Source organism: Dryobates pubescens, chromosome 21 (genome assembly GCF_014839835.1).
Source record: "Dryobates pubescens isolate bDryPub1 chromosome 21, bDryPub1.pri, whole genome shotgun sequence".
Classification (NCBI taxonomy): domain Eukaryota; kingdom Metazoa; phylum Chordata; class Aves; order Piciformes; family Picidae; genus Dryobates; species Dryobates pubescens.
Genome location: NC_071632.1, coordinates 2,651,075 through 2,677,547, shown reverse-complemented (window position 1 = coordinate 2,677,547; position 26,473 = coordinate 2,651,075). Strand labels below are relative to the sequence as shown.

At 52.4% G+C, this 26,473-nt stretch overlaps 1 protein-coding gene across 1 annotated transcript; it reads right to left on the bottom strand.

The window, feature by feature from the left end:
- Positions 1-3,165: 3,165 nt before the first annotated feature.
- Positions 3,166-20,507, bottom strand: ARL5B (ADP ribosylation factor like GTPase 5B). The gene is made up of 6 exons (XM_054171419.1): positions 20,376-20,507; positions 16,438-16,498; positions 14,060-14,207; positions 8,320-8,403; positions 4,516-4,667; positions 3,166-3,853 (listed from the first exon to the last, which is right to left on the bottom strand). The coding sequence occupies exons 1-6, from the start codon at positions 20,419-20,421 to the stop codon at positions 3,805-3,807; spliced, it is 540 nt and encodes a 179-aa protein (XP_054027394.1). The 5' UTR covers positions 20,422-20,507; the 3' UTR covers positions 3,166-3,804.
- Between the last annotated feature and the right edge of the window lie 5,966 nt (positions 20,508-26,473).

Here is a 26,473-nt window from a genome sequence, read left to right as displayed (position 1 = left end):
AGTTCTTCCCAGAGAGATTGGCCCTTGGGATGTGCTGCCCAGGGAGGTGGTGGAGTCCCCATCCCTGGGGGTGTTTAAGAAGAGCATGGATGAGGCATTTGGTGCCATGGTTTAGTTGATCAGATGGTGCTGGGCGAGAGGTTGGACTTGATGATCTCTGAGGTCTTTTCCAGCCTGGTTAGTTCTGTATTCTGCACAGCAATTCCTTTTAACCAAATCAACACCTGAAGGGCTACACATCCTGACAGTGGTTTCTGTAACTATTCAAGGACCACTTTCTCAATGCCCCCAAAAAGAAATGTAAATCACTAACTGAGATTAAGTGCCCAAGCAAGAAACTCGATTCACAGTACCACTTTATTGTGGTTTCCACTCAGAATGGCTTCCCTCAGAGCAAAGCAAATGAGGTTTGCAGACGCTGGACCAGTCGTTGGTACGAGCACTGGAGCAAGAAGCTGGAGGATCTGGTTCATACTTGCCTTGCATTCCTCTCTTCTTTCAGCACCACTTTGTCAGTGATGTAAATTGTTTGCTGAGTGCTCTGAGCTGACACTCAGCTTGTTCTGCCCTCCAGGGGACTTTTTGTTAACCAGCATTAGCATCTTAACTTCATGCAAGCAGCCACTCCTGCCCCCTGCATGCGCAGTCCGCTTTGGCACACAGGGGACTTGCTGGGATTGGCAGCATGCCTTCCTTCCAAGAAAAACCACAGAATCATGGAATTGAGTTGGAAAGGACCTCCAAGATCACCCAGTCCCACCTTCAACTTAACACCACCCCTGCCATTAAACCATGTCCCCAAGCGCCATGACCACACATGTCTTGAAGACCTTCAGGGATGGGAACTCCACCACCTCCCTGGGCAGCCTGTGCCAAGCCCTGACCACTCCTGCAGCACTTTTCTCCAGCCTAAACCTCCCCTGCTGCAACCTGAGGCCATTTCCTCTCATTCTATCACCTGATACCAAGGGGAAGAGACCAACCCTCACCTCACTCCAACCATCCTTCAGGGAGCAGCCTTGAGTAACCTGGGCTGGTGGGAGGTGTCCCTGCCCATGGCAGGGGGTTGGAATTAGATAATCTTTAAGGAATAGGATAGGATAGGATAGGATAGGATAGGATAGGATAGGATAGGATAGGATAGGATAGGATAGAATAGACCAGGTTGGAAGAGACCTCAGAGATCATGAAGTCCAACCTATCATTCAACACCACCTAATCAACTAAACCATGCAACCAAGCACCCTATCAAGTCTCCTCCTGAACCCCTCCAGTGATGGTGACTCCACCACCTCCCTGGGCAGCACATTCCAATAGGCAATCACTCTCTCTATGAAGAACTTCCTCCTCACCTCCAGCCTAAACCTCCCCTGGCACAGCTTGAGACTGTGTCCTCTTGTTCTGCTGCTGGGTGCCTGGGAGAAGAGACCAACCCCCACCTGGCTCCAACCTCCCTGCAGGGAGTTGTAGAGAGCAATGAGGTCTCCCCTCAGCCTCCTCTTCTCCAGGCTGAACGCCCCCAGCTCCCTCAGCTGCTCCTCCCCAGCCCTCTTCTCCAGACCCTTCCCCAGCTTCATTGCCCTTCTCTGGACCTGCTCCAGCACCTCAATGTCCTTCTCAGAGTGAGGGACCCAAGCCTGCCCCCAGCACGCAAGGTGCAGCCTCAGCAGTGCTGAGGGCAGGTGGAATGCAATTGAAATTCAGAAAACTAAAGATTGTATTAAAGGTGAGCATGCTGGAGTGACTGAAAGCAGATCTATCATCCATGCTTGGCTATTCAAGCACTCTGGTCAAGCACTGTAACCAGGCTCTGAGTGCTTTTCAAGCACTCAAAAGCACAGAAATGTGCTTCTGGAAAGCCTGCAAAGCATTGATGTAGGTTAGAGCCTTGACAGCTCCTGGGATTTCACTAGGAATTGGGTGTTCATTTTTTCCCCCCCAGAGCAGTGTTGGGAGGGGTTTTGTGTCTAATCTTACTAAGCTCCATCCATAGCTTTAGAGGCTGGAGTGAGGCTGGGGTTGGTCTCTTCTGCCAAGCAAGCAGAGCTAGGATGAGAGGAAATGTGCTGAAGCTGTGCCAGGGGAGGGTTCGGTTGGAGAGGAGGAAAGATTTCTTTGCTGGAAGAGTGGTGAGGGGTTGGGCCAGGCTGCCCAGGGAGGTGGTGGAGTCCCCAGGCCAGGAGGTGTTGAAGAGGCTGCAGAGGTGGTGCTGCAGGGTAGAGTTTAGTGGTCAGGGCAGTTGGGTTGTGGTTGGACTCATTGATCTTAAAGGTCTCTTCCAACCTCAATGATTGTGTGACTCTCTTTACAGATCTAACTCACTCCCCTTCACCCTGGATAATGAGTTACTAGGCCAGGTCTTTTGGCACCTCTTTTCCCACAGGCGGCCTCCACTGTTGCAAACTTTCATTTCCTAAATTGCAGGTGAGTTACTCTACCTTGAGCACCAACAAATGTTCTCTGCTTCTGCAGACTGGAAGAACAGGGATTCAGATGAGACTTTAAGAGGAAATTCTTCCCCCTGAGGGTGGTGAGGCACTGCAACAGGTTGCCAAGAGAAGCTGTAGAGGTTCCAAGCCTGAAAGTACTCAAAGCCAGGTTGGATGGGGCCTCGAGCAAGCTGAGCTAGTAGAAGGTGTCCCAGTCAATGGCAGGGCCTTGGGACTGGGTGATCCTTAAGGTCCCTTCCAACCCAAACCATTCTGTGCTTCCAGGAAATAAGACTAATGCAAAAAAATAAGGCAAAATACTTTTAATTGACACAATCTGAAGATGCATTTGATAGTAGGCAAACAAATGTCAAGATTGGCCTCAGTGTGAAGTCTAGAGATGCAGCACCATGATTTGCTTCTGTTGATGAATCTGGCTTCCCTTCTGCTCTTGCCCCCATTTAGCAAAGAGCACTCTCACTGGCAGGTGAGGCAGGCTCTCATCTACAGCAGTGGAAGCTGTAACAGTCTGCACAACAACTGGCTGCCCTGGCTCCAAAGTTCCATCCCAAGAGGTTTCTTTTTAAAAGGCATTCAAGTTTTCCATGACTCAGTCAGCACTTAGCAGACTTTTTATCCACCATACAGAGATGCATTTTCAAGTACAAGGAAAAGAATCACATCCTAGGACTACTTACCAGGGCAACTGAGAAGGAAGGAAGGAAGGAAGGAAGGAAGGAAGGAGATCTCTTTTAAGGCAGAAGTTGAGTTACACATCAGGTTAAAAGCCACCATAATATTAACTACCACTAAGTTTAAAAATTGGCATTCATCATCATGAACTCCTGTGCTGGCCAGAACTCTACTGATGATCCAAGGAAGCCTACCTGGAGCTGTGTTGACCCTTAGAGGATAAAGCTATGCCAGAGTCAAGTCAGCCTACCCTGACAGAGCCTAAAGCTGTGTCAGAGTCAAGTCGAGTCAGTCCCCTTACTAACCAGGCCACGTTCACTGCAGTTAGCTAAGGCCTTTAAAGTACTGAGGCAAGGAATGAAACACTGACAATGACAAACCAGATCTTACAGAGCCACCCCTGCACAGGCAGAGGGATCCCACTGCTCAAGGCCAGGTTCACAGAGGTTCATCCAGCTGGAGATTAGTGTATTAAAAAGAGGTAAGAAAATACTTCTGTGTCTCAGTTCAGCCACGCTTGATTCAAGCACAGCTTGGGTGTGGGCTGATATAAATTAAACATGGTCACTGCCTTGCAGCAGCTGGGAGGAAACAAAAATGTACAGGGGCACAGGATAAATAGAAGTCTCTTCTTTTGAGGAAGATCATAAAAAAAAGGAAAGATAGCAATAAACCAATGCAGCTATCTCACTCCAATACGAGAGGTCATCCACTCCAACCCTTGGCACAACCTGCAAGAGAAGAGATGGGAGGCTGCTGTTAGCTCTGCTCTCAACTATCCTCTACTGCTTTGTATGCTTAAAAACCCTTAAAGTAAATGAAATCAGCTGGAATTAGGATTGAAAGTTGAACAGTGCTTTAAACCAAGTCTGAACAGAAGCCAGCAGCCTGGCCAAGGCGGCCACCAGCACCCCAGCCTGTATCAGCAACACTGTGGCCTGCAGGAGCACAAGCCCTTGGCAAAAGTCCCCCCCCAGCTCTCCTGGAGCCCCCTTCAGGTACTGGAAGGCTGCTCCAAGGTCTCCCTGGAGCCTTCTCTTCTCCAGGCTGAACAGCCCCAACTCTCCTGGCCTGTCCCCACAGGGGAGGCTCTCCATCCCTCTGAGCATCTTTGTGGTCTCCTCTGCATCCACTCTAACAGCTCCATGTCCCTCTTGTGCTGGGGACACCAGGACTGGAGGCAGTGCTGCAGGTGGGGTCTCAGCAGAGCAGAGGGGCAGAATCCCCTCCCTGTGCTGCTGCTCTCCCTGCTCTGGCTGCAGCTCAGCACACAGCTGCCTGCTGGGCTGCCAGGGACCAGTGCTGGCTCCTGGGGACTTTGTCACCAACTGACACCCCCAAGGCCTTCTCCTGCAGGCTGCTCCAGAGCTCTAGTAAGCAGAAAAGGCTTTACCCTTCTCCTGTCAAAGCACAGCAGGACTGAATGTGCCAGGGGTGATCCTTGATGGAGCTGAGGGTGAGGTATGTGGATATCTCAGCAGCTGTCATGCAACCTTTCATGTCCTGCTTGTTGGCAAAGATGAGAACCGCAGCCTTCCGCAAGTCCTGCAAGGAAGGCAGAGCAGGCAGGAGAGTCACCACAAGCAACACAAAGGCCATGCAGCTGACTGAAGCTCCTCAAAGGACTGCACTCAATCCACAAGGACACAGCAGCATGGAGCTTCAGTACATGTACTGCATTAAAAATTGATTCCATGAAGACAGGAGAATCCAATTTCTCCCCAAGTGTTCTCCCCCAGCTGTCATGGGCAGGTCCCAGAGGGCAGGGTGGAGGAGCCAGGGAATTCCAGACCTGTCAGCCTGACCTCAGGGCCAGGCAAGGTTATGGAACAGTCATCTTGGGGGCATTCACAGCACACCTGCAGGATGGCCAAGGGATCAGGCCCAGCCAGCATGGATTTAGGAAGGGCAGGTCCTGCCTGACCAACCTGATCTCCTTCCATGCCCAGGGGACTGCCTGGTGGATGTGGGGCAGGCTGTGGATGTAGTCTGCCTGGACCTCAGCAAGGCCTTTGACACCATCCCCCACAGCAAACTGCTGGCCAAGCTGTCAGCCCCTGGCTTGGACAGCAGCTCTCTGAGCTGGGATAGGAACTGGCTGGAGGCTGAGCCCAGAGAGTGGTGGTGAATGGTGCCACAGCCAGCTGGCAGCCAGGCACCAGTGGTGTGCCCCAGGGATCAGTGCTGGGCCCCAGCCTCTTCAATATCTTCATTGATGATCTGGAGGAGGGCATTGAGTCCAGCATCAGTAAATTTGCAGATGACAGCAAGGTGGGGGCAGGGGTTGATCTGTTAGAGGGTAGGAGAGCTCTGCAGAGGGACCTTGCCAGGCTGGACAGATGGGCAGAGTCCAAGGGCAGGAGACTGAACACATCTGAGTGCCAGGTTCTGTACATTGGCCACAGCAACCCCAGGCAGAGCTACAGGCTGGGGGCAGAGTGGCTGAGAGCAGCCTGGCACAAAGGGACCTGGGAGTACTGGGTGACAGCAGCTGAACATAAGCCAGCAGTGAGCCCAGGGGGGCAAGAAGGCCAATGGCATCCTGGCCTGGAGCAGGAAGAGTGTGGCCAGCAGGAGCAGGGAAGTCATTGTGCCCTGTGCTCAGCACTGCTTAGGCCACACCTTGAGTCCTGTGTCCAGGTCTGGGCTCCTTAGTTTAGGAAAGATGTTGAGATGCTGGAAGGTGTCCAGAGAAGGGCAACAAAGCTGGGGAGGGGTCTGGAGCACAGCCCTGTGAGGAGAGGCTGAGGGAGCTGGGGTTGCTTAGCCTGGAGAAGAGGAGGCTCAGGGGAGACCTTCTTGCTCTCTCCAACTCCCTGAAGGGAGGTTGTAGCCAGGTGGGGATTGGTCTCTTCTCCCAGGCAAGCAGCACCCAAACAAGAGGACACAGTCTCAAGCTGTGCCAGGGGAGGTTTAGCTGGATGTTAGGAAGAAGTACTTCATAGAAAGAGAGATTGGCCATTGGAATGTGCTGCCCAGGGAGGTGGTGGAGTCACCATCACTGGAGGTGTTTAAGAGCCTGAATGAGGCACTTGATGCCATGGTTTAGTTGATCAGATGGTGTTGGGTGATAGGCTGGACTTGATGATCTTGGAGGCCTTTCCACCCTTGTTAATTCTATTCTACACTGTGACTAGACTTCTGGGGCTGACCTCAGGTTCCTACTAGATGAAGTACTGCACACTGCTCCAAACCAGCCAGCAGAACATCTACATTGCACACTCTTCAAAAGAAAGCACCTGCTACCTGAAGCACATGCTCACGAAGCTCAGCAAGGGTAAGTGCAGAGTCCTGCAGCTGGGGAGGAACAACCTGTACAGACTAAGGGTTGTCTTGCTGCAAAGCAGCTCCAAGGAGAAAGGCCTTGGAGTGCTGCTGAGCAGCAAGTTCTGCATGGGACAGCAATGTGCCCTGGGGGCCAAGAGAGCCAATGGCATCCTGGGGTGCAGCAGGAAAAGTGTGGCCAGCAGGGCTGGGGAGGTTCTGCTGCCCCTCTGCTCTGCCCTGCTGTGACCACAGCTGCAATCCTGTGTCCAGCTCTGGGCTCCCCAGTTCAAGAGAGACAGAGAGCTGCTGGAGAGAGTCCAAGGGAGAGCTGTGAGGATGATGAAGGGACTGGAACAGCTCTGCTGTGAAGAAAGGCTGAGAGCCCTGGGGCTGTTTAGTCTGGAGAAGAGAAGGCTGAGAGGGATCTGATCAATGTCTATCAACATCTGAGGGGTGGGGGTCAGGATGAAGGGGCCAGGCTCTGTTTTGGTGGTTCCCAGTGTTAGGAACAATAGTTTTAAGCTGGAACTCAGGAGGTTCCATCTCAAGATGAGGAGAAACTTCTTAGGTGTGAGGGTGCTGGAGCCCTGGAGCAGGCTGCCCACAGAGGTTGTGGAGTCTCCTTCTCTGGACACTTTGAAAACACACCTGGATGTGTCCCTGTGTGACCTGCCCTGGGTGATGCTGCTCTGGCAGGGGGCTTGGACTGGATGAGCTCTGGAGGTCCCTTCTAACCCCTCCCATTCTGTGATTCTACACACCACTCCACTTCACTGAAGAAGTTCTGCAGCAGCTGAAGCAGTACCAAATTGAAGAAAGTTCTCTAAATTCCTGTAGGTTTTATCCTACTGCTCCACAAAGGGAGCTCTAGAAATGCTGCTGCAGCAGCTTTGGCATGGTATGGAAATCAGGATTCAACACAGCAATGAGACAAGAAGTGGGATGTATGGTTTGGGGAGTGCAGAAAGGTAAGCAGACACAAAACTCTGGCAGCTGACAGTTGGAACTAAAAGCCCAAAGCAGGCCTGCCAGCTGCTTTCAGGGGATGACAGATCACAATCTCATCAGAGGGGCCAGCACTGGAAAGAAAGTACATTGCAAAAGCTCACCACATGTCCACCTTTTTTTGCTAGAGTATTTCATAAAAAGCAGAGGATGGTCTGGGTTGGAAGGGATCTTAAAGGTCACCTAGTTCCAAGCCCTCTGCTCTGGGCAGAGACACCTCCTGCTAAACCAGGTTTAGGCTGGAGCACCTCTGCTATGAGGATAGGCTGAGGAAGCTGTGTTTGCTCAGCCTGGAGTAGACTTCAGGGAACCTTCTGGCTGCCTTCCAGTACCTGAAGGGATCCTCCAGGAAGGCTGCAGAGAGACTTTTCCTGAGGGTGTCTAGAGACAGGCCAAGGGGGAATGGTTTGAAGCTGAGGCAGAGCAGGGTTAGACTGGAGCTGAGGAAGAAGTTCTTCAGTGGGAGGGTGGTGAGACTCTGGAACAAGTTGCCCAGGGAGGCTGTGGCTGCCTCCACCCTGGACATGTTCAAGGCCAGGCTGGATGAGTCCTCGAGCAGCCAAGTCTAGTTGAGAGCTGTCCCTGCCCATGGCAGAGAGCTTGGAGGAGATGATCTGCAGGGTCTCTTCCAAGCTGAGCCACTCTATGGACTTCTAAGCATTTAGCTGAAAGGCAGACAGTGGTGGAGAACAAGAGTAGCCTCTTACATTAAGTTTGAGACATTCCACATGTTCAAGATGTACAAAGTGGAGAGGAACCTGACTGCAATCAGGCCCTCGGAGTGCTCTTCCCCACGGGTTTGAAAGTGCAACCAAAACGCAGGCAGAGAGAGTGTGTTGGAGCCAGCAGGACTTTTGCTGCCATGGGGAGCCTGTAACATTATCTGATTGCTGCAAAGAAGTCCTCCCCCAGCTCCCCAGCATACCTCATGAGCCAGCATTCTGTACAGCTCCTCCTTTGTGATGGAAAGCCGCTCCCGGTCGATGCTGTCCACAACCAGGATGATGAACTAGGGGAAAAACACAGAGAGTGCAGCATGGAAGAGCAAAGGCAAAACCACAGCAAGCATGTCCTCAAGAGGCCACTGCCACAAGCCTTCCTCCACACTTTCAGAGCACACCAGCAAACAGATCCAGAGGTGTGGTGCAGGCTTCTGCTAGAGCCTTGAGGATTAGACACCAAGAGGGAAAACAATTCAACATGACAGAATCTGAGAATGGAGGATGTCTTGCAGGGCTGTGCCAAATGCTTTACACAAGCCCAGGTAGATGCCATCAGTTGCTTTTCCCTTGCCCACTGATGCTGTGACCCCATCATAAGTCACCAAGTTTCTCAGGCAGGATTTGCCCTTGATGAAGCCATGCTGGTTGCCACCAACCACCTCTTTCTTTTCTGTGTGCTCTAGGCAAAGCCTTCAGGACAAGGGGGAATGGATATGAACTACAGCACAGGAGGTTCCACCTCAGCATGAGGAGGAATTTCTCCACTGTGAGGGAGCACAGTGGAGAACTCTCCACAGTTCCTGAGCCCTGGAGCAGGCTGCCCAGAGAGGTTGTGGAGTCTCCTTCTCTGGAGCCTTTCAAGACCCACCTGGATGTGCTCCTGTGTGACCTGTGCTGGATTCTATAGTCCTCAAAGATCTCCAGAGGCCCCTTCCACCCTCTAATGGAGCAGATCACATTACCTTGCCAGGCACAGAGGTGAGTCTGAGTGCCCTGTAGTTGCCTGGGTCCTCCTCCTCAGCCCTTCTGAAGATGGGGCTTGTTTCCCCTTTACCAGGCAGTGGGAACCTCTGCACACTATTTCTGATCCAGGCCAGAGGCTGCTGTGTGAATCTCTTCAGCACAAAGATCTCTCACTGTCAGCTTAGCACTGCTTTCAGTGTGGCCAGCAGGACCAGGGAAGTGATTGTGCCTCTGTACTCAGCCCTGGGGAGGCCACAGCACGAGTACTGGGTTCAGTACAGCTTGAGAGCTCCCTCTCCTCTCCTCTCCCCCCACTTCTTTTGTCTCTTAGCCTGTCCTAACATCCTGTCTAACACCAGAACTGTAGAATAAGCCAGGTCAGGTTTAAGCTAATTAGGACAAGCATGCCCTGAAAAAGCTTATCTGTGGTTTTTACATTACTCCAAAGATTTTCTTTAGATCTCTTCAATCCACAGATAAAAGAGAAGAGAGAGAGAGAGAGCAGCAAAAAATACCCCAGGATTAACAATCATTGCCAGAATCCTCCAACATATGCTCCAAATTCCTTTGCCTTATAAGATTAAGGAGATTCATTACCCATTGAAAATGACCACAAAGTATGAAGAACTAAGTCAATTTAATGCTGCTGTGACTTTGAGATGTGCAGCAGATGAGGAGGAACAGTAAAGGAATTATTCATATCAAGGAGGCTAGGATTGGCATACTAAGCAGATCCCTTTTTACCTCATCTGTTCCCAGCAGACAAAGCTGGGAGTGAAGGCAACACTCTCTGCAAGCACTAGGTTTCAAACACTCACTAGGAAGCCAGAACATGCTGAAGACACTCAGAACATCAGGGGTTGGAAGGGAATTGGAAGGATCATCCAGCCCAACTCCCCTGCCAGAAGAATAACCCAAAAGGAATGAAAATAAGTTTGAAGACCAACAGCTGTTATCTATCTGCACTGCTGAAAGGCCTTGGACACAGTCCCCACAACATCCTTCTCTCTAAGCTGGGGAGATAGGGATTGGATGGGTGGACTGTCCAGGGGAGAAGGAATGGGTGGGTGATCACATCTGACAGGTAGTGGCTCAATGCCCAGATGGAGATGAGTGCCCCTCCAGGGTCTGTATTGCTGCCACAGCTGTTCAGTATCTTCATCAGTGATACAGACAGCAAGACTGAGGCACCCTCAGCAAGTCTGCTGATGGGACCAAGCTGAATGGTGATAAGACTGAAGGATGGGATGGGAGCCAGCCAGAGGGACCTGGACAGGCTGAGAGGTGGCTGAGGAGAACCTCATGAGGTTCAATAAGGCAAAGTGCAAGGTCCTGCACCTAGAGCAGGGCAGCCTTCAGTATCAATCCATGCTGGGGCTGATGAGAGTGAGAGCAGCCCTGCAGAGCTGGGGTGGGGGCAGAAGCTGGACAGGAGCCAGCAATGGGCACTGGCAGCAGAGGAGGCCAAGGGCAGCCTGGGCTGCATCCAAAGCAGTGTGGCCAGAGCTGGAGAGAGAGGATCCTGCCCCTCTGCTCTGCTGAGACCTGCAGGGCTGTGTCCAGCTCTGGGGTCCCCAACACAGGCAGGACATGGACACGATGGAGCAGGTCCAGAGGAGGTCACAAAGATGATCAGAGGGCTGGAGAACCTCTCTTATGGCTGGGAGGGCTGGTGCTGTTCAGGCTGGAGAAGAGAAGGCTCCAGGAAGACCTCAGAGCTGCATTTCAATATCTGAAAGGGACCTAGAGGAAGGCTGGGGAGGGACTGTCCAGAAGGGGCTGTGGGGATAGGATGAGAGGCAATGGCTTGGAACTGGAGCAGGGCAGTTAGGCTGGACATCAGGAAGAAGTTCTGCACAGTGAGGGTGGTGAAACACTGGAACAGGTTGAGATGTCCTCACCAGGCTTTTGGTAGAGAAAACACTTCTGAACATCTAGGGTGGATGACTTCAATCTCCATTCTCTCAGAGTCAGGACTGAAAAACTCATTTTAGAGAAGGATGGAATGCTTATACAGCAAGTAGCAGATACAAGAGACCTCTTCTTCTAGAAATGGTAAAAAAATGAAACCCAAAAATCTTTCACATCACTTAAAACAAGGCTACAGAGCTCTGTTAGGTACATGTTGTGCTCATAGCATTTGGCAGCAAAAAACCCCACAAATCCCCAGCATCAGAGCCAAACTCCCACAGACAGCTGTGGCCAAGCTCTACTCCAACCTTTCCAGCAGTGGCAGTTTTACCAGTACCTGATCAGCACTGCACAGCCAAACTTAGCCTTATCCTTTGGGTAACAGCCACAAGCTGAGCAGCTTTTTCTTAGGAGGTGACAGAATCACAGAAACATTCAGGTTGGAAAAGACCCTCAGGGTCACCAAGTCCAACCCAGAACCCTGCTCTGCAAGCTTCACACCAAAACCATAGCCCCAAGCACCACATCCAATCCACCTTGAAACACATCCAGGGTTGGTGACCCCACCACCTCCCTGGGCAGCCTCTGCCAATGCCTGACCACACTCTGTGAACAAATGTTTCCTACTGCCCAGTCTAACCCTGCCCTGCTGCAGTCTGAGGCCATTCCCTCTTGTTCTGTCACTAATTACCAGCACCACCCTCTCCACAACCTCCTTTCAGGTAGCTGTAGACAGCCATAAGGTCTCCCAACAGCCTCCTGTTTCACACTAACCATCCCAGAACAAGAGGACACAGTCTCAAGCTGCACCAGGGGAAGTTTAGGCTGGAGGTGAGGAGAAAGTTCTTCACTGAGAGAGCTGTTAGCCATTGGAATGTGCTGCCCAGGGAGGTGGTGGAGTCCCCATCCCTGGAGGTGTTCAAGAGGGGATTGGATGTGGCACTTGGTGCCATGGTTTAGTAGTCATGAGGTGTTGGGTGACAGGTTGGACTTGATGATCTTTGAGGTCTTTTCCAACCTTATTGATTCTATGATCCCCAGCTCCTTCAGTTGCTCTTTAGCAGATTTATTCTCCAGGCCCCTCACAGCTTCCTTGCCCTCCTCTGCACTGGCTCCAGCACCTCCACATCTCTCTTGTACTGAGGTGCCCAAAACTGAACAGAGCACTCCAGGTGTGGCCTCAGCAGAGCTGAGTACAAGCAGCACTGAAGTAACACTGCTTAGAGAAAGCTTCATTCCTCACCCTTGATTAGCATCACCTCCAAACCAGACACAGGTTAACCACTGCAAACCCACACCAAACTTGCAACTACACTGCAACACTGTCTTTTTAATCTACTTGCAAGAATCCCATCTGGCCTGAAATGGAGTCTGATACAACAAGGAAAACAACATTAACTCCAGTTTGTGTCACAGTTTAAGCAACATTTAAAGGACTGGATGAGCTTGGAGGCCTTTTCCAACCCAAACATTTCTCTGATATATGAAAACAGCTCAAATATTACCAGAGAACTGGCTGCATGGTTCTTGGGTTTGTTCTTGGGTTCTTATCATAGTATCAGTCAGGGTTGGAAGGGACCACAAGGATCATCTAGTTCCAACCCCCCTGCCATGGGCAGGGACACCCCACACTAGATCAGCCTGGCCACAGCCTCATCCAGCCTGGGCTTAAGCACCTCCAGGGACAGGGCCTCAACCACCTCCCTGGACAACCCATTCCAGGGCTTCACCACTCTCATGGGGAAGAACTTCCTCCTCCCCTCCAGCCTCAATCTCCCCACCTCCAGCTTCATTCCATTCCCCCTAGTCCTATCACTCCCTGAGATCCTGAGCAGTCCCTCCCCAGCCTTCTTGGAGCCCCCTTCAGATACTGGAAGGCCACAATGAGGTCACCTCAGAGCCTTCTCTTCTCCAGACTGAACAGCCCCAACTCCTTCAGTCTGTCCTCACAGCAGAGCAGCTCCAGCCCTCTGCTCATCCTCCTGGCCCTTCTCTGGACACCTTCCAGCACCTCCAGATCCCTCTTGTAATAGGGGCTCCAGAACTGGAGGCAGTACTCCAGGTGGGGTCTCAGCAGAGCTGAGCAGAGGGGGAGAATCCCCTCCCTGGCCCTGCTGGCCACACTTCTCTTGCTGCAGCCCAGGCCCTGCTTGGCTTTCTGGGCTGCAAGTGCTCACTGAGAGCTCCTGGTGAGCTTCTCCTCCCCCAGCACCCCCAAGTCTCTCTCCTCAGGGCTGCTTTCCAGCCAGTCCCTGCCCAGCCTGCATTTGTGCCTGGGATTGCCTCCACCCAGCTGCAGGACCCTGCCCTTGGTCTTGTTGAACCTCCTCCAACCTTGTGCCCAGCTCTGCAGCCTGTCCAGGTCCCTCTGGATGGATCCTTCCCTCCAGCTGTCTGCTGCACCACACAGCTTGGTGTCATCAGCAACCCTGCTGAGGCTGCACTCAGTGCCACTGTCCATGGCACCCACAGAGATGTTGAACAAGCTTGGCCCAGGACTGATCCCTGAGGGACTCTGTTTGTCCCTGGCCTCCATGGACCCATGGACAGCCACTCTTTGGGTGCAGCCATCAAGCCAGTTCTGTATCCATCTGGTGGTCACCCATCACACCCCTGTGTCACCAGCCTGGAGACCAGGCTGTGGTGCAGGACAGTGTCGAAGGCTTTGCTCAGGGCCAGGCAAACCACAGCAGTTGCTCTCCCCTCAGCTATTGATGTTGTCACCTGCTCAGAGAAGGCCACCAGGTTGGTCAGGCAGGATTTGCCCTTGGTGAAGCCATGCTGACTGTTCCCAATCACCTCTTCACTATTCTTCTGAGTCAGCAGTGCCTCCAGGAGGATCTGCTCCATGATCTTTCTGGGCACAGAGGTGAGACTGACTGGCCTGGAGCTCCTTGGTTCCTCCTTCTTACCCTTATACCTCCTGGGTTTGCCCTTCCTCAGAAAGACTGAAGCACAACACAGCTGCAGTATTTCTAAACCCCCACCACCATTCCTAACAAATAAAGGCAGAAATATCATGTCAAGCTAACTCCTTGAACTTACAGACTTGGAAGCAGCTTCTCCTACCTCTGTGTTTGAGTAGTAGGTGTTCCAGGAGGAGCGCAGGGATTCCTGCCCTCCAATATCCCACATCAAGAAGTGAGTGTTCTTCACCACAATTTCTTCCACATTGCTTCCTATGGTTGGAGATGTGTGAACCACCTCATTCATTAGGCTGAGGGAAAGGAAGAGCACACCATAAAGACCAGGCAGTGAAACACACCAGGCTTGTCACAGCTCAGTTGTAACACACCTGAGGGAAATATTGAACTCTGACAACAGGAGATTAAACCAAAAGCAGCAGCCTCCTTCAGAACTCTGTGCAGTTGGGTTTGGAGAGAAACAAAGCAAAGGTCTGAGGGCTGGGGGTCAAGAGGGAGGGGACAAGCTCTTAGTTGCACCCTGGGACAGGCCAAGGGGCAATGGATATAAACTACAGCACAGGAGGTCCACCTCAATATGTGGAGGAGAGGCTGTGCAGAAGCTGCCACTGCAGTATCAAAAATAGATCTCTGTACATCTAGTCTAAGGCAGTGGCTGAGGCAGCCTCAGCAGAGTGGGCTGTGGAGCCACCACACTGCTGACACACCAGCTCACCCTGGCAGCACATTGGCCACAACAACCTCAAGCAGAGCTACAGGCTGGGGACAGCAGGGCTGGAGAGCAGCCAGGCAGAAAGGGACCTGGGGGTAGTGGTGGACAGCAGCTGAACATGAGCCTGCAGTGTGCCCAGGGGGCCAAGAAGGCCAAGGGCATCCTGGACTGCATCAGGAACAGTGTGGCAGGAGCAGGGAAGTCATTGGGCCCTGTGCTCAGCACTGCTTAGGCCACACCTTGAGTCCTGTGTCCAGTTCTGGGCCCCTCAGTTTGACATTGAGACACTTGAAGGTGTCCAGAGAAGGGCAACAAGGCTGGGGAGGGGTCTGGAGCACAGCCCTGTGAGGAGAGGCTGAGGGAGCTGGGGTTGCTTAGCCTGCAGAAGAGGAGGCTCAGGGGAGACCTCACTGCTCTCTGCAACTCCCTGAAGGGAGGCTGTAGCCAGGTGGGGGTTGGTCTCTCCTCCCAGGCAACCAGGACCAGAACTTGGTGCCATGGTTTAGTTGATTAGATGGTGTTGGGTGATAGGTTGGACTCCATCTCAAGGGTCTTTTCAAACCTTATTAATTCTATTCTATTATTCACTGTGAGGGTCCCAGAGGCCTGGAGCAGGCTGCCCAGAGAGGTTGTGGAGTCTCCTTCTCTGGAGCCTTTGCAGCCCTGTCTGGATGTGTCCCTGTGTGACCTGTGCTGGATTCTGTGGTCCTGCTCTGGCAGGGGGGTTGAACTCAATCTCCAGAGGTCCCTTCCAACCCCTAACATCCTGTAAGCCTGTGATCTAAGAGCAGTTCTTCAGGAAAAATAAAATCAGTTCAATCTGAATTGAAACTAAGAACTGGTTGGTGAATTTCTAGTGTGCTTTTGCAGCAGAGTCTGTAGAAATGCTTAAAGATATCAGCAATGGGGGGGGGAAAAAAAGCACATTAAAGGCTTCTAAGAAATGGACAGGCATCTGTGTTGTAAGAAGCTCCTCTTTTAAAGTGCCCTCTTCAAGAGAGGCTTACAAAGCACTCATTTCAAAGGAGAAGCTGCTATTCCAGACCCCACAAAAGGGAAGCAACACTCTACACAGTCTAAGCCAGAACATGGTTTTATCAGAGCCCTCAAGTTACTAATTCAATATTGAAACAAATTCCAAAGGACTGTTTTCACAGCTGGAAATGTCTCAGTTCTACCTTTCAGCTTTGTCACAAGTGCTGAGGGGAAAAAGGGCTCTCTGGAAGAGATGAATATTTGGCCACACTCTCCTCCTCCTCCACAGTGGCCTGAATTTAGGCTCTTGAATTCATCACAGCTCTCCTTGCAACGCTGCCAAGATTTGGGAGCAATAACACTACTGCAAACGCTTCAGGTAGGATCCAGGCAAGATTAAGCACTGCTCTGAGGAATCCTCCATCATTCATTTTAGACACTGGAATCAGGAAGCACTTGCAAACACTCATGGATTTTTGCAGAGCAGCCAGACCTCCCCTTCATGTGCAAATCTTTCTTCACTGCAGTTTCTTGGCACCTGGACTAATTCTATGTTTACAAATCAAGAGAGGCTTTGATGGCAACAGAACCTGCAGCTCACCTTCTCCACGTGTGTACAGCTTTGTTCAACTTCCAGGCCCATTTTAACACACTGCAGTTCCTTCAGTTAGCAGTTCAACACTGACTCCCTTCAGAACAACCAACCCCATGTACATGTACAGGCTGGGAGCTCGACTTTTAGTCAATCTGCCCAATTGCAAAGCTGAATGCTCCATGATTAACCCACACCAAACAGTAAAAGCCAAGCAGAACACCAAAGCAGCTGAGATACTTACAACTGGTAGAGAATAGTAGTCTTGCCAGCATTGTCAAGTCCCACTATGATGACTTTGTGCTCTGTAGAGACACAACAAGAATCAATTAGTGGAAACAGCAAGAATTACAGTTCAGATTAACAGCTTTTCCTCAGTGAAGGAAGCAATAGTTTGTTTGTCTTGCTTCAATAGTTTACATAAACCACTGGTGAATCACAGAACTGTTCCACTTGGAAGTGATCTTTAAGATCTTCAAGTCCAACTACTGACCTAACACCACCAGGGACACCAAACCATGGCCCAAGCTGAACACCTGCAGGGATGAGGACTCCACCACCTCCCTGGGCAGCCTGTTCCCATCCCTGACCACTCTTGCAACAAAGAAATGTTTCCTAATCTCCAACCTAACCATGGCCCAAGTTGAACACCTGCAGGGATGAGGACTCCACCACCTCCCTGGGCAGCCTGTTCCCATCCCTGACCACTCTTGCAACAAAGAAATGTTTCCTAATCTCCAACCTAACCCTCCCCTGGCACAATTTCAGGCCTTTTCTTCTCATCCAGTCACCTGATACCAGGGAGAAGAGCCCAACCCCCACCTGGCTCCAACCTCACTTCAGGGAGCTGCAGAGAGCAATGAGGTCTCCCCTCAGCCTCCTCTTCTCCACACTAAACACCCCCAGCTCCCTCACCTGGTCCTCCCCAGCCCTCTTCTCCAGACCCTTCCCCAGCTTCCTTGCCCTTCTCTGGACCTGCTCCAGCACCTCAATGTCCTTCTTGGAGGGAGGGAGCCAAAACTGAACCCAGCACTCAAGCTGTGGCCTCAGCAGTGCTGGGTACAGAGGGACAGCCACTGCCCTGCTCCTGCTGGCCAGCCCAGCAACAGCTGATCCAGGCCAGGATGCTAAGCATGATGCTGGCTCATGTTCATATGGCTGTCAGCCAGCACCCTCAGACCCTTTTCTGCTGGGCACCAGGTCTGGTTGCAATGAAAGACAGTAAAACAGATCTTGAAAGACCTATGAAAGATATTGATGAGAATAATCATGTAGGAAAGAAACCTCTTGAGTTTCTAAGTCAAGATTTTAAAAGGATGAAAAATATCAATGCCATTGGAAATGCAGCTGAAATTAATTCCACCTGGCTCACAACAACGCCATGGGGAGCTCCAGACATGGGGACGTGTGGCTGGAAAGCTGCAGCTGGGAGAGGGACCTGGGGGTGTTGGGTGGCAGTCACTGAGCATGAGGCAGCAGTGCCCAGGGGGCCAAGAAAGCCAAAGGCATCCTGGCCTGGGGCAGAAGCAGGGTGGGCAGCAGGGCCAGGGAGGGGATCATCCCCCTGTGCTCAGCACTGGGGAGGCCACCCCTGGAGGGCTGTGTTCAGCTCTGGGCCCTCCCTGCAGGAAGGACACTGAGGGGCTGGAGCCTGTGCAGAGCAGGGCAGGCAGGCTGGAGAAGGGCCTGGAGCCCCTGGGCTAGAGGAGGGGCTGAGGGAGCTGGGGGGGTTGAGGCTGGAGAAGAGGAGGCTGGGGGAGACCCTCCCTTCCCTACTCCTGCTGCCCACACAACTCCTGACTTGAGGACAGGAATAAAGAAAGAAAAATACTAAGAATCCACAACCCCTCATAGTCTCTTGAGGCTACAGATTGAGCAAAAGGACTGGAAGTCTTCAGAAAGGAATGGTTACTGGCAAGGCTGCTTCATAAAAAACAATCCAATAGCTAGTTTTGGAAAGGAAAGGACAATGGAAAAAACCAACATAGCTGTGTATCATCTTGAGAACATCACCAAACAGCCAAAGACTGCAGAAAACATCCACCTAGCATTAGAGGCACCGTAACAGCCACTTGTTAAAGCACCATCAGCATCTGCACAGTAAAAACCTCAGAACCATCAGTGTTTTGAACAAATCCCATTTCTGAACTGGCAAGTCACAGAATGACAGAACGGTGGAGATGGGAACAAGCTTGGAGGCCATCTGGTCTAACCCCCCACCTCTGCACTGAATCAAGGAGACCTGGAACCAGCTGCCCTAGATGAACATCCAGGCAGCTTTTTGAGTACCTGCAAGGATAGAGACTCCACAACCTCCCTGTGCAGCCTTTGCCAGTACTCAGTCATCCTCACAGTGCAAACCTGATGTTCGGAGGGAACCTCTTTTGTTTCACTTGGTGCCCACTGCCTCTGCTCTTGTCACTGGGCACCACTGAGAAGAGCCTGGTTCTGTACTCTTTGTGCCTTCCTTTCATCAAATAAGTTTCTTCTAATCTCTAACTTAAACCTCCCCCAGAGCAACCTGAGGCCATTTTCCCTCACCTTATCACTAGTTGCTTGGGAGAAGAGCCCAACCCCCACCTCACTGCAGCCTGCTTTCAGGGAGCAATGAGGTCTCCCCTCAGCCTCCTCTCCTCCACACTAAACACCCCCAGTTCCCTCAGCTGCTCCTCACCAGACCTGCTCTCCAGACCCTTCCCCAGCTTTGTTACCCTGCTCTGGACCTGCTCCAGCACCTCAATGTCCTTCTTGGAGCGAGTGGCCCAAAACTGAAGCCAGTCCTCTAGGTGTGGCCTCAGCAGTCCTGAGTACAGGGAGACAGTCACTGCCCTGGTCCTGCTGGCCACACTATCGCTGATCTCATCCAGGATGCTGGTGGCCTTCTTGGCCACCTGGGCACACTCTGGCTCATCTTCAGCCAGCTGTCAATCAACACCCTCAAGTCTTTCATCTTCAAGGCAGTTTCCAGCCACTCTGCCCCAAGCCTGGAGCATTCACAGGGTTGTTGTGAGCCAAACACAGGACCCAGCACTTGGCTGTGTTGAAGCACATACAAGTGGCCTGAACCCACTGATCCAGCCTGGCCAGATCTTAATAGACACCAGGAGATTTTCTTCTGCTATTCACAGAATGAAAATGGGTTACATGCAGTGACAAGGCTGTTAAGTGGACATCAGGTGTACCTGCTTCCAAGATTGTATTGGTGACAAGAGTGCTGCACAGAAAGCACAAAAATGTCCTACATTTTTTATTCAACATTTGTACTAAGTTTAAAGCCAGGGAATAAAGGCTGCATTTCACAATCTGATGAGAGAACAAACAACATCACCACCAGACTGCCTGCTCCAAACTCGGCCTCCAGGAAAAACTCTGCAAACAATAAACTGTCTGTTTTAGGTGCTAACCAAAGGAGGACAGGTAAGCCAGAGTCACTACACTAAATCCATTAGCAGATAAAGGGAAATTTGCCGTTTAATGTAACTCTCCGAGTTGAAGGTGGTGGCAGCCACAGGACCTGAACTGTGAGCTCAGCAGGAACCGTTATTGTGGGGCTAAGCGCGGCAGGCAGAGAACGGAGAGCTGTCCCCCGATGACCTTTTTGTTCTTCCCTCGAGAAGCGACGCTCTTGGGTCAGTAACTGCATTTAACTACCACCTTCGCCAAAACACAAACAGCTCCTTACCTCAGAGCCCCCAGCACGAGCTCGGTGGTTTCGGTGTTTTTGTTTTGGTTTGGTTTTTTGGTTAACTGACGTTAAAGATAAAAATAGCAAGAGTTCAGCGGAGGCTTCGACTTGAAACCAGGGGAGTCTGCAGAGACAAAGACGACCTTCATCGCCCATCAAAGCCTCAGCCGCTACGGCAGCGAAACAAAAACACGTCTGAGGCGGCGGCAGCATTCCTGGACGCCAGCTCGGGAGCACACCGCTGGAAGCGCTGCCCGGAGCGAGCCGAGAGCAGCCGGGGAGGCACGGGGAGAGCAGGGAACCGCCTCAGCCACTCAAACAAAGCGACTCCCAGCCTCGGGAGCCGCACGAAGCACACCTTGTGCCCGGCCGCGCCCCGAGGGGACCAGGCCCCCGACCCCCAGCCCCGCGGCTCCACACCCGCCCGCTCCCCTCAACCCCGGCCCGCCGCACGCCCCACCCGCTCCGCAGCGGCCGGCTCGGGCCCCCGTGCCCACCTTGGCTGCCGAAGAGACTCCACAGCTTGGCGAAGATGAGGCCCATGCCTGGCCTCGGGTTGCCACCGAGCCCCCAGAGCAGGCAGGCGGCAGCAGCTCCCAGGGCTCGCTCCAGAGGGACGCAGCCCGCAGCGGCCAGCTGCGGAGGGAGGAGGGGGCGGGCGTACGGCGCCTCCCGGCCAACCGCTGCGCGGCTGCTGTGCGCGTCACGGCGTGCGTCACCACGTACGCGCGCAGGGGGAGGCGGCGGATGGAGGACTCGGGGTGCGGTGCCAGCCCGGAGCTCGTAACGGGCAGCGTCGGCGCAGCCAGCTGCAGGGACGGCCCGGGTCGGGCCAGGCCGGGCTTGTGACGGAACCATGGAATCAAACAGGCTGGAAGAAACCTCCCCGATCATCAAGTCCAACCAATCACCCAACCCTAACGAATCAACCAGACCATGGCACCAAGTGCCTCATCCAGGCTTTTCAGAGCTCCAGGGACGTCGACCCCACCACCTGGGCAGCATATTCCAATGGGCAATCTCTCTGTGAAGAGTTTCACTCTAAAATCAAGCCTAAATTTCCCCCTACACAGCTTGGTCCTCTTGTTCTGGTGCTGGGTGCCTGGGAGAAGAGACCAACCCCCAGCTGGCTACAACCTCCCTGCAGGGAGTTGGAGACAGCAAGAAGGTCTCCCCTGAGCCTCCTCTTCTCCAGGCTAAGCAACCCCAGCTCCCTCAGCCTCTCCTCACAGGGCTGTGCTCCAGACCCCTCCCCAGCTTTGTTGCCCTTCTCTGGACACCTTCCAGCAACTCAACATCTTTCCTAAACTGAGGGGCCCAGAACTGGATAGAATTAGCATAGCATAGCATAGCATAGAATTAACCAGGTTGGAAAAGACCTTCAAGATCATCGAGTCCAACCTATCACCGAACATCATCTAATCAACTAAACCATGGCACCAAGGGCCTCATCCAGGCTCTTCTTAAACACCTCCAGTGATGATGACTCCACCACCTCCCTGGGCAGCACATCCCAATGGCCAGTCTCTCTTGCTGGGAAGAATTTCTTCCTCACCTCCAGCCTAAACCACCCCTGGCACAGCTTGAAACTGTGTCTTCTTGTTCTGGTGCTGGGTGCCTGGGAGAAGTGATCAACCCCCACCAGGCTACAGCCTACAACAGGGCTGTGCTCCAGACCCCTCCCCAGCTTTGTTGCCCTTCTCTGGACACCTTCCAGCAACTTAACATCTTTCCTAAACTGAGGAGCCCAGAACTGGACACAGGACTCAAGGTGTGGCCTGAGCAGTGCTGAGCACAGGGCACAATGACCTCCCTGCTCCTGCTGGCCACACTATTCCTGAATCAAAGCGGGATCACCTAAGGTAGGTCACACAGGAATGCATCCAGGCTGGTTTTGAACATCACTATAGAAGGAGACCTTCTGGGCAGTCTGCTCCAGGGCTCCCAGCACCCTCACTGTAGAAAAGTTTTTTCTCATGTTGAGGTGGAATTTCCTGTGATTGAGTTTATGACCTGTCTCTGGGCATCACTGAAAAGAGCCTGGCCCCTTCATCTTGACAGCCATCCTTCAGAAATTTGTAGACATTGATAAGGTCTCCTCTCAGCCTTCTCCAGAATAAAGAGCCCCAGGTCTCTCTGCCTTTCCTCGTAAGAGATGTTCGAATCCCTTCATCATCCACATATCCCACTGAGAACTCTCTCCAGTAGTTCCCTGCCCTTGAGCTGGGGAGCTCAGAACTGGACACAGTTCCATATTCCAGATGTGGTCTAACTAGGGCTGAGTAGAAGGGGAGGACAACCTCCCTTGACCTGCTGGACACACTCTTCTCAATGCATCCAAATATGCTGTTGACCTTCTTGATCAATGAGGCTTCCAAGGTCCTCTGTGGAGCTACTCTCCAGCAGGTCAGCCCCTAACTGGTGCATGGTGCCAGACTCTGTACTTATCCTTGTTCCCCTTTGCCCAGCTCTGCAGTTTGACCAGCACTCACTGAATGGCAGCACAGCCTCTGTCCTGTCAGCCACTCCTCCCAGTTTTGTATCATCAGCAAACTCATTGCTACATTTTCCTCAAGGCTGGTGAAGAATTGAGGCTGAGAGAGGAGTCTGGGCTCCAGCACCAGCCTGCATGGGAAGGGTGTAGTAGGGAATGCTGGTCCCTGCTCCACAGTACAAGCAGCCCAGGTTGCAGGAGTGAGCCCTGGAGCAGAAATGCTGGCAGTGGCCTTTCCCTGTCACTGTGTGACTGTGGCTGGTCTGCAGCCTCCATTGTGCTTGGGAAGGGCTGGTGGGCTTCAGAGGGCTTGGTTCTTTCCTGTGTTGTAAAGCACTTCCAATGAGCAGGCTCCTTTGTGGTGCTGTGCCCTGCCCCAGGTGCTTGTGTGTGGAATTCTCATCGGGGTGCTCCTGTTTTCTCGCAGCAACATCTCGGGGAAGGTGGTAAGCACGAACCCTGCAGGGCTTGTAGTGACAGGACAAGAGGGAATGAAGTTTCAGGAGGGCAGATTTAGACTGGAGATTAGGAAGAAATTCTTTAGAGAGAAGATGGTGAGACACTGGAAGAGGTTGCCCAGGGAGGTTGTGGATGCCCCCTCCCTGGATGTGGATGGGGCCTTGAGCAACCTGGGCTAGTGGAAGGTGTCTCTGCCTATGGCAGGTGGTTGGAAGTAGATGATCTTTAAGGTCTTTTCCAACACAAACCATTCTGTGATTCTATGAATCTGCTCCCAGAGCAGATGTGTGAGAGGTGTGGAAATAGCAACCTGTTCTGTTAACCCTCTCAGCAGCATCTCAGCTCACTCCCTTTGAGGGGGACCAAGGACACAGGACACCCCACTGACAACAGTGTGATGTCAAATGAGCTTCTTTGTATCCTGGAGCTGCACACTGAACATGTGGCCTGAGCTCCTGCAGTACCACAAGGTCATTGCTGCCCCAACATGTTACCCAAGGGAAACTTGGTAATGTCCTGGGTTACAGTGACACAGTTTGAGGTGTTTGGTGTTGTAATGCACATCAGGAGCTGGATGGTGTGAATTAGTTGGTTACTCTGTATAGACAATGCAAGTCTTGCCAGGGACTGTAGCACTGAGGAGGAGCTCAGAGATTGATGATGCCTGGACCTGTGTTGGAAATTCCCACCAAAGTAAGACAAAAGGCTGTAAGAAGACACCAAGGCTAACAAGACCTAAAAGGGGGGGTGGGGGTGGAATAAAGAACTTTTCAAAGGCAGAAACTTTTATCAGCAAAGTATAAAGATGTAAACCTGTTGCAATATGTTCCTTAATGAGTGAACTTATTAACATGTCACGGTGAGACTCTGGGATAGCTTGCTCAGGGAGGTTGTGGATGCCTCTTCCCTGGGGGTGTTCAAGGCTGGGTTGGATGAGCCCCTGAGCAGCACCTTTACTTCAGATTCTAAGCCACAATACTTCACCTTGTGTTCTGTTCAGGCTCCATAAAGGACCTGGCTCAAAACTGAAAGTGTCAAACTCCACCCAAAAAAAGTGCCAGCACTGAATGCTGTTGTCCTTGGAAGCCCTTGACATCCATGTCATAGCATAAAGAAATCTGGGGGTACCCCCTCTAGCTTAGAGCTTGCAATGTTTGACTTTGTCTTCTTCTGGTGCTCTGTGAAGACCTGGTTAAAAACTCATCGTGTCCTGTTCTGTCTCCACCAGGGAAAGTGGCAGCACTGAATGCTCTATTCCATCCTTACAGTCTCCTGGCCATTGTTTCATGGCCCGAAGAAATCTGGGGGTACCTCCTTTCCTTTAGCTTACAACCTGCACTTTGTGCTCTATTCTGGCTCCTCAAAAGCCCTGGCTGAAGTGTGAGCAGGTCCTCTACCAGGAGATGGAGCTCCAGCTCCACCAGGGAAACTGCCACTGGCACCCAGTGCTGTCCACCCTTGAAAACTCCGGCAACCATTGGAAAACCTTGGCGAGTATTTCATGGCATCTGTACCTGAGAGCAATGCAGGGGCAGTGGTAATCTCTCTGCTTGTGACTGAGGTGGACAGGGGGTTCCTGGAGCCAGGGAAGCCCAAGGGAGAGTGGAGAGACCTGGCAGGAGCCGGCTGCCCTTGAACGTGAAGCTGTATCAGAGCAGTGCACAAAGACAGAACTCAGGATTGCAGAGAGCAGGGGGTGTGGGGAGGAACTGCAGCTCTTCCTGCTCAACAGCTGAGCCTATTGGTGGTTGCCAGGCTTTCTGGAAAGCACAGGTATGCTAGTGGGCTAGAGGACATCCCAGGAATGGTGGAATGCAGCTGGGACAGTGATGGACTAGAGGAAAACCCAGCAGGAGCCCTGGCCCTGTTGGAATGCTGCAGGGCCACTGGTGGGCTATTGGAAATTCCATTGGAAGCACCAGACACCCTGGAATAGAGCAGAGCCACTGTTGGGCTCCTGAAAAGCACAGTGGAAGCCCTAGGCCTACTGGAATGAATTCAGGACCACTGGCAGGCTAGTGGAATGCCCAGCGGTACACCCAGACCAGCTGGAGGTAGGAGGGTAACCCGTGGCCTCTACTGGAAATCCCTTTGGCAATGCCAGGCCAGGTAGAACACAGCAGAGCCCATCAAGTCCCAGGCCTCCTGAAATGCTGCAGGGCCACCCATGGGCTCGTGAAATGCTCAAGAGAAGCCCCAAGTCCATGGGAATACAGCAGGGCACTGTGGGCTAGTGGAATGCCCAGTGGAAGCCCCTGGCCCACTGGAAGGCAGCAGGGGCACTGCTGCAATACAGAATAGCCTAATGGAAGCCTAGGACCTGATGGAAGTCTGCAGGGACATTGGTAATGGAAACCCCATCAAAGGCTTTGAGCCTGCTGGAAGGCATCAGTGCCTCTGTTGGGCCAGTGCAGGAAGCCTTGGGCTTCAGAATCCACAGCTGAGCTAGTGCAAAGCCCAGTGGGAGCCAAGAGCCCACTGCAGTTCTGCAGGGACACTTGGGGGCAACAAGTAGCCCATCCTCAAAAGTCCATGGAAAAGATTTCATAGCCCCAAGAAATTTTGGGGTACCATCTTGACTTTAGCTTCTGACCCATGATGTTAGCTTGTGCTCTGTTTGATAAGAGCTCAAGTTCAAAACAGAGAATGTCCAGTTCCTGCTGCACCAGGGAAAGTGCCAGCACTGGATGCTGTTGTCCAGCCTTGGACCTCTTCTCCAGACCCTTCCCCAGCTTCAATGCCCTTCTCTGGACTTGCTCCAGCACCTCAAGGTCCTTCTTGAACAGAGTGGCCCAGAACTGAAGGCAGTGTTACCTATATGCATAGGTAGGAGTATGTTAATCCAACTTGTATAAATGTGTGAAACCCTGCTCTGTGGAAACTAGCTCTGTGGAAGCCTTGCTCTAGCTTTGTGCAAAGCTAAGCTACCTAAACACTCTCTGTGATGTTGGCTGCTGCACAGTGGGTGAACAGGGTAAGGGGGACACACATTGTGTGCTGGGCTGCAGCAAGAGAAGTGTGGCCAGCAGGGCCAGGGAGGGGATTCTCCCCCTCTGCTCCACTCTGCTGAGACCACAGCTGGAGCTCTGTGTCCAGTTCTGGAGCCTCTGTGCCAGGAAGGATCTGGAGGTGCTGGAAGATGTCCAGAGAAGGGCCATGAGGATGAGCAGAGGGCTGGAGCTGCTCTGCTGTGGAGACTGACTGAGAGAGTTGGGGTTGTGCAGTCTGGAGAGGAGAAGACTCCCAGGAGACCTTCTGGTGACCTTGCAGGATCTGAAGGGGGCTCCAAGAAAGCTGGGGAGGGACTTTTGAGGGTGTCAGGGAGTGATAGGACTGGGGGGGATGGAGCAATAGTATCACAGTCTCACAGTCTCACAGTGTAACTAAGGTTGGAAGAGACCCCAAGGATCATCAAGTCCAACCTGTCCCAACAGACCTCACAACTAGACCATGGCACCAAGTGCCACGTCCAGTCTCCCCTTGAACACCTCCAGGGACGGCGACTCCACCACCTCCCTGGGCAGCACATCCCAATGACGAACGACTCGCTCAGTGAAGAACTTTCTCCTCACCTCGAGTCTAAACCTCCCCTGGCACAGCTTGAGACTGTGTCCCCTTGTTCTGGTGCTGGTTGCCTGGGAG

Excerpts from the sequence above, each read along its gene's own strand:
- ARL5B (XM_054171419.1), bottom strand. The coding sequence starts at position 20,421 with ATGGGCCTCATCTTCGCCAAGCTGTGGAGTCTCTTCGGCAGCCAAG. Across the intron at positions 16,499-20,375 it reads GAGTCTCTTCGGCAGCCAAG|AGCACAAAGTCATCATAGTG; the intron begins GTGGGCACGGGG and ends GTGTCTCTACAG. Across the intron at positions 3,854-4,515 it reads TGTGCTTTGACAGGAGAAGG|GTTGTGCCAAGGGTTGGAGT; the intron begins GTAAAGCCTTTT and ends CTTCTCTTGCAG.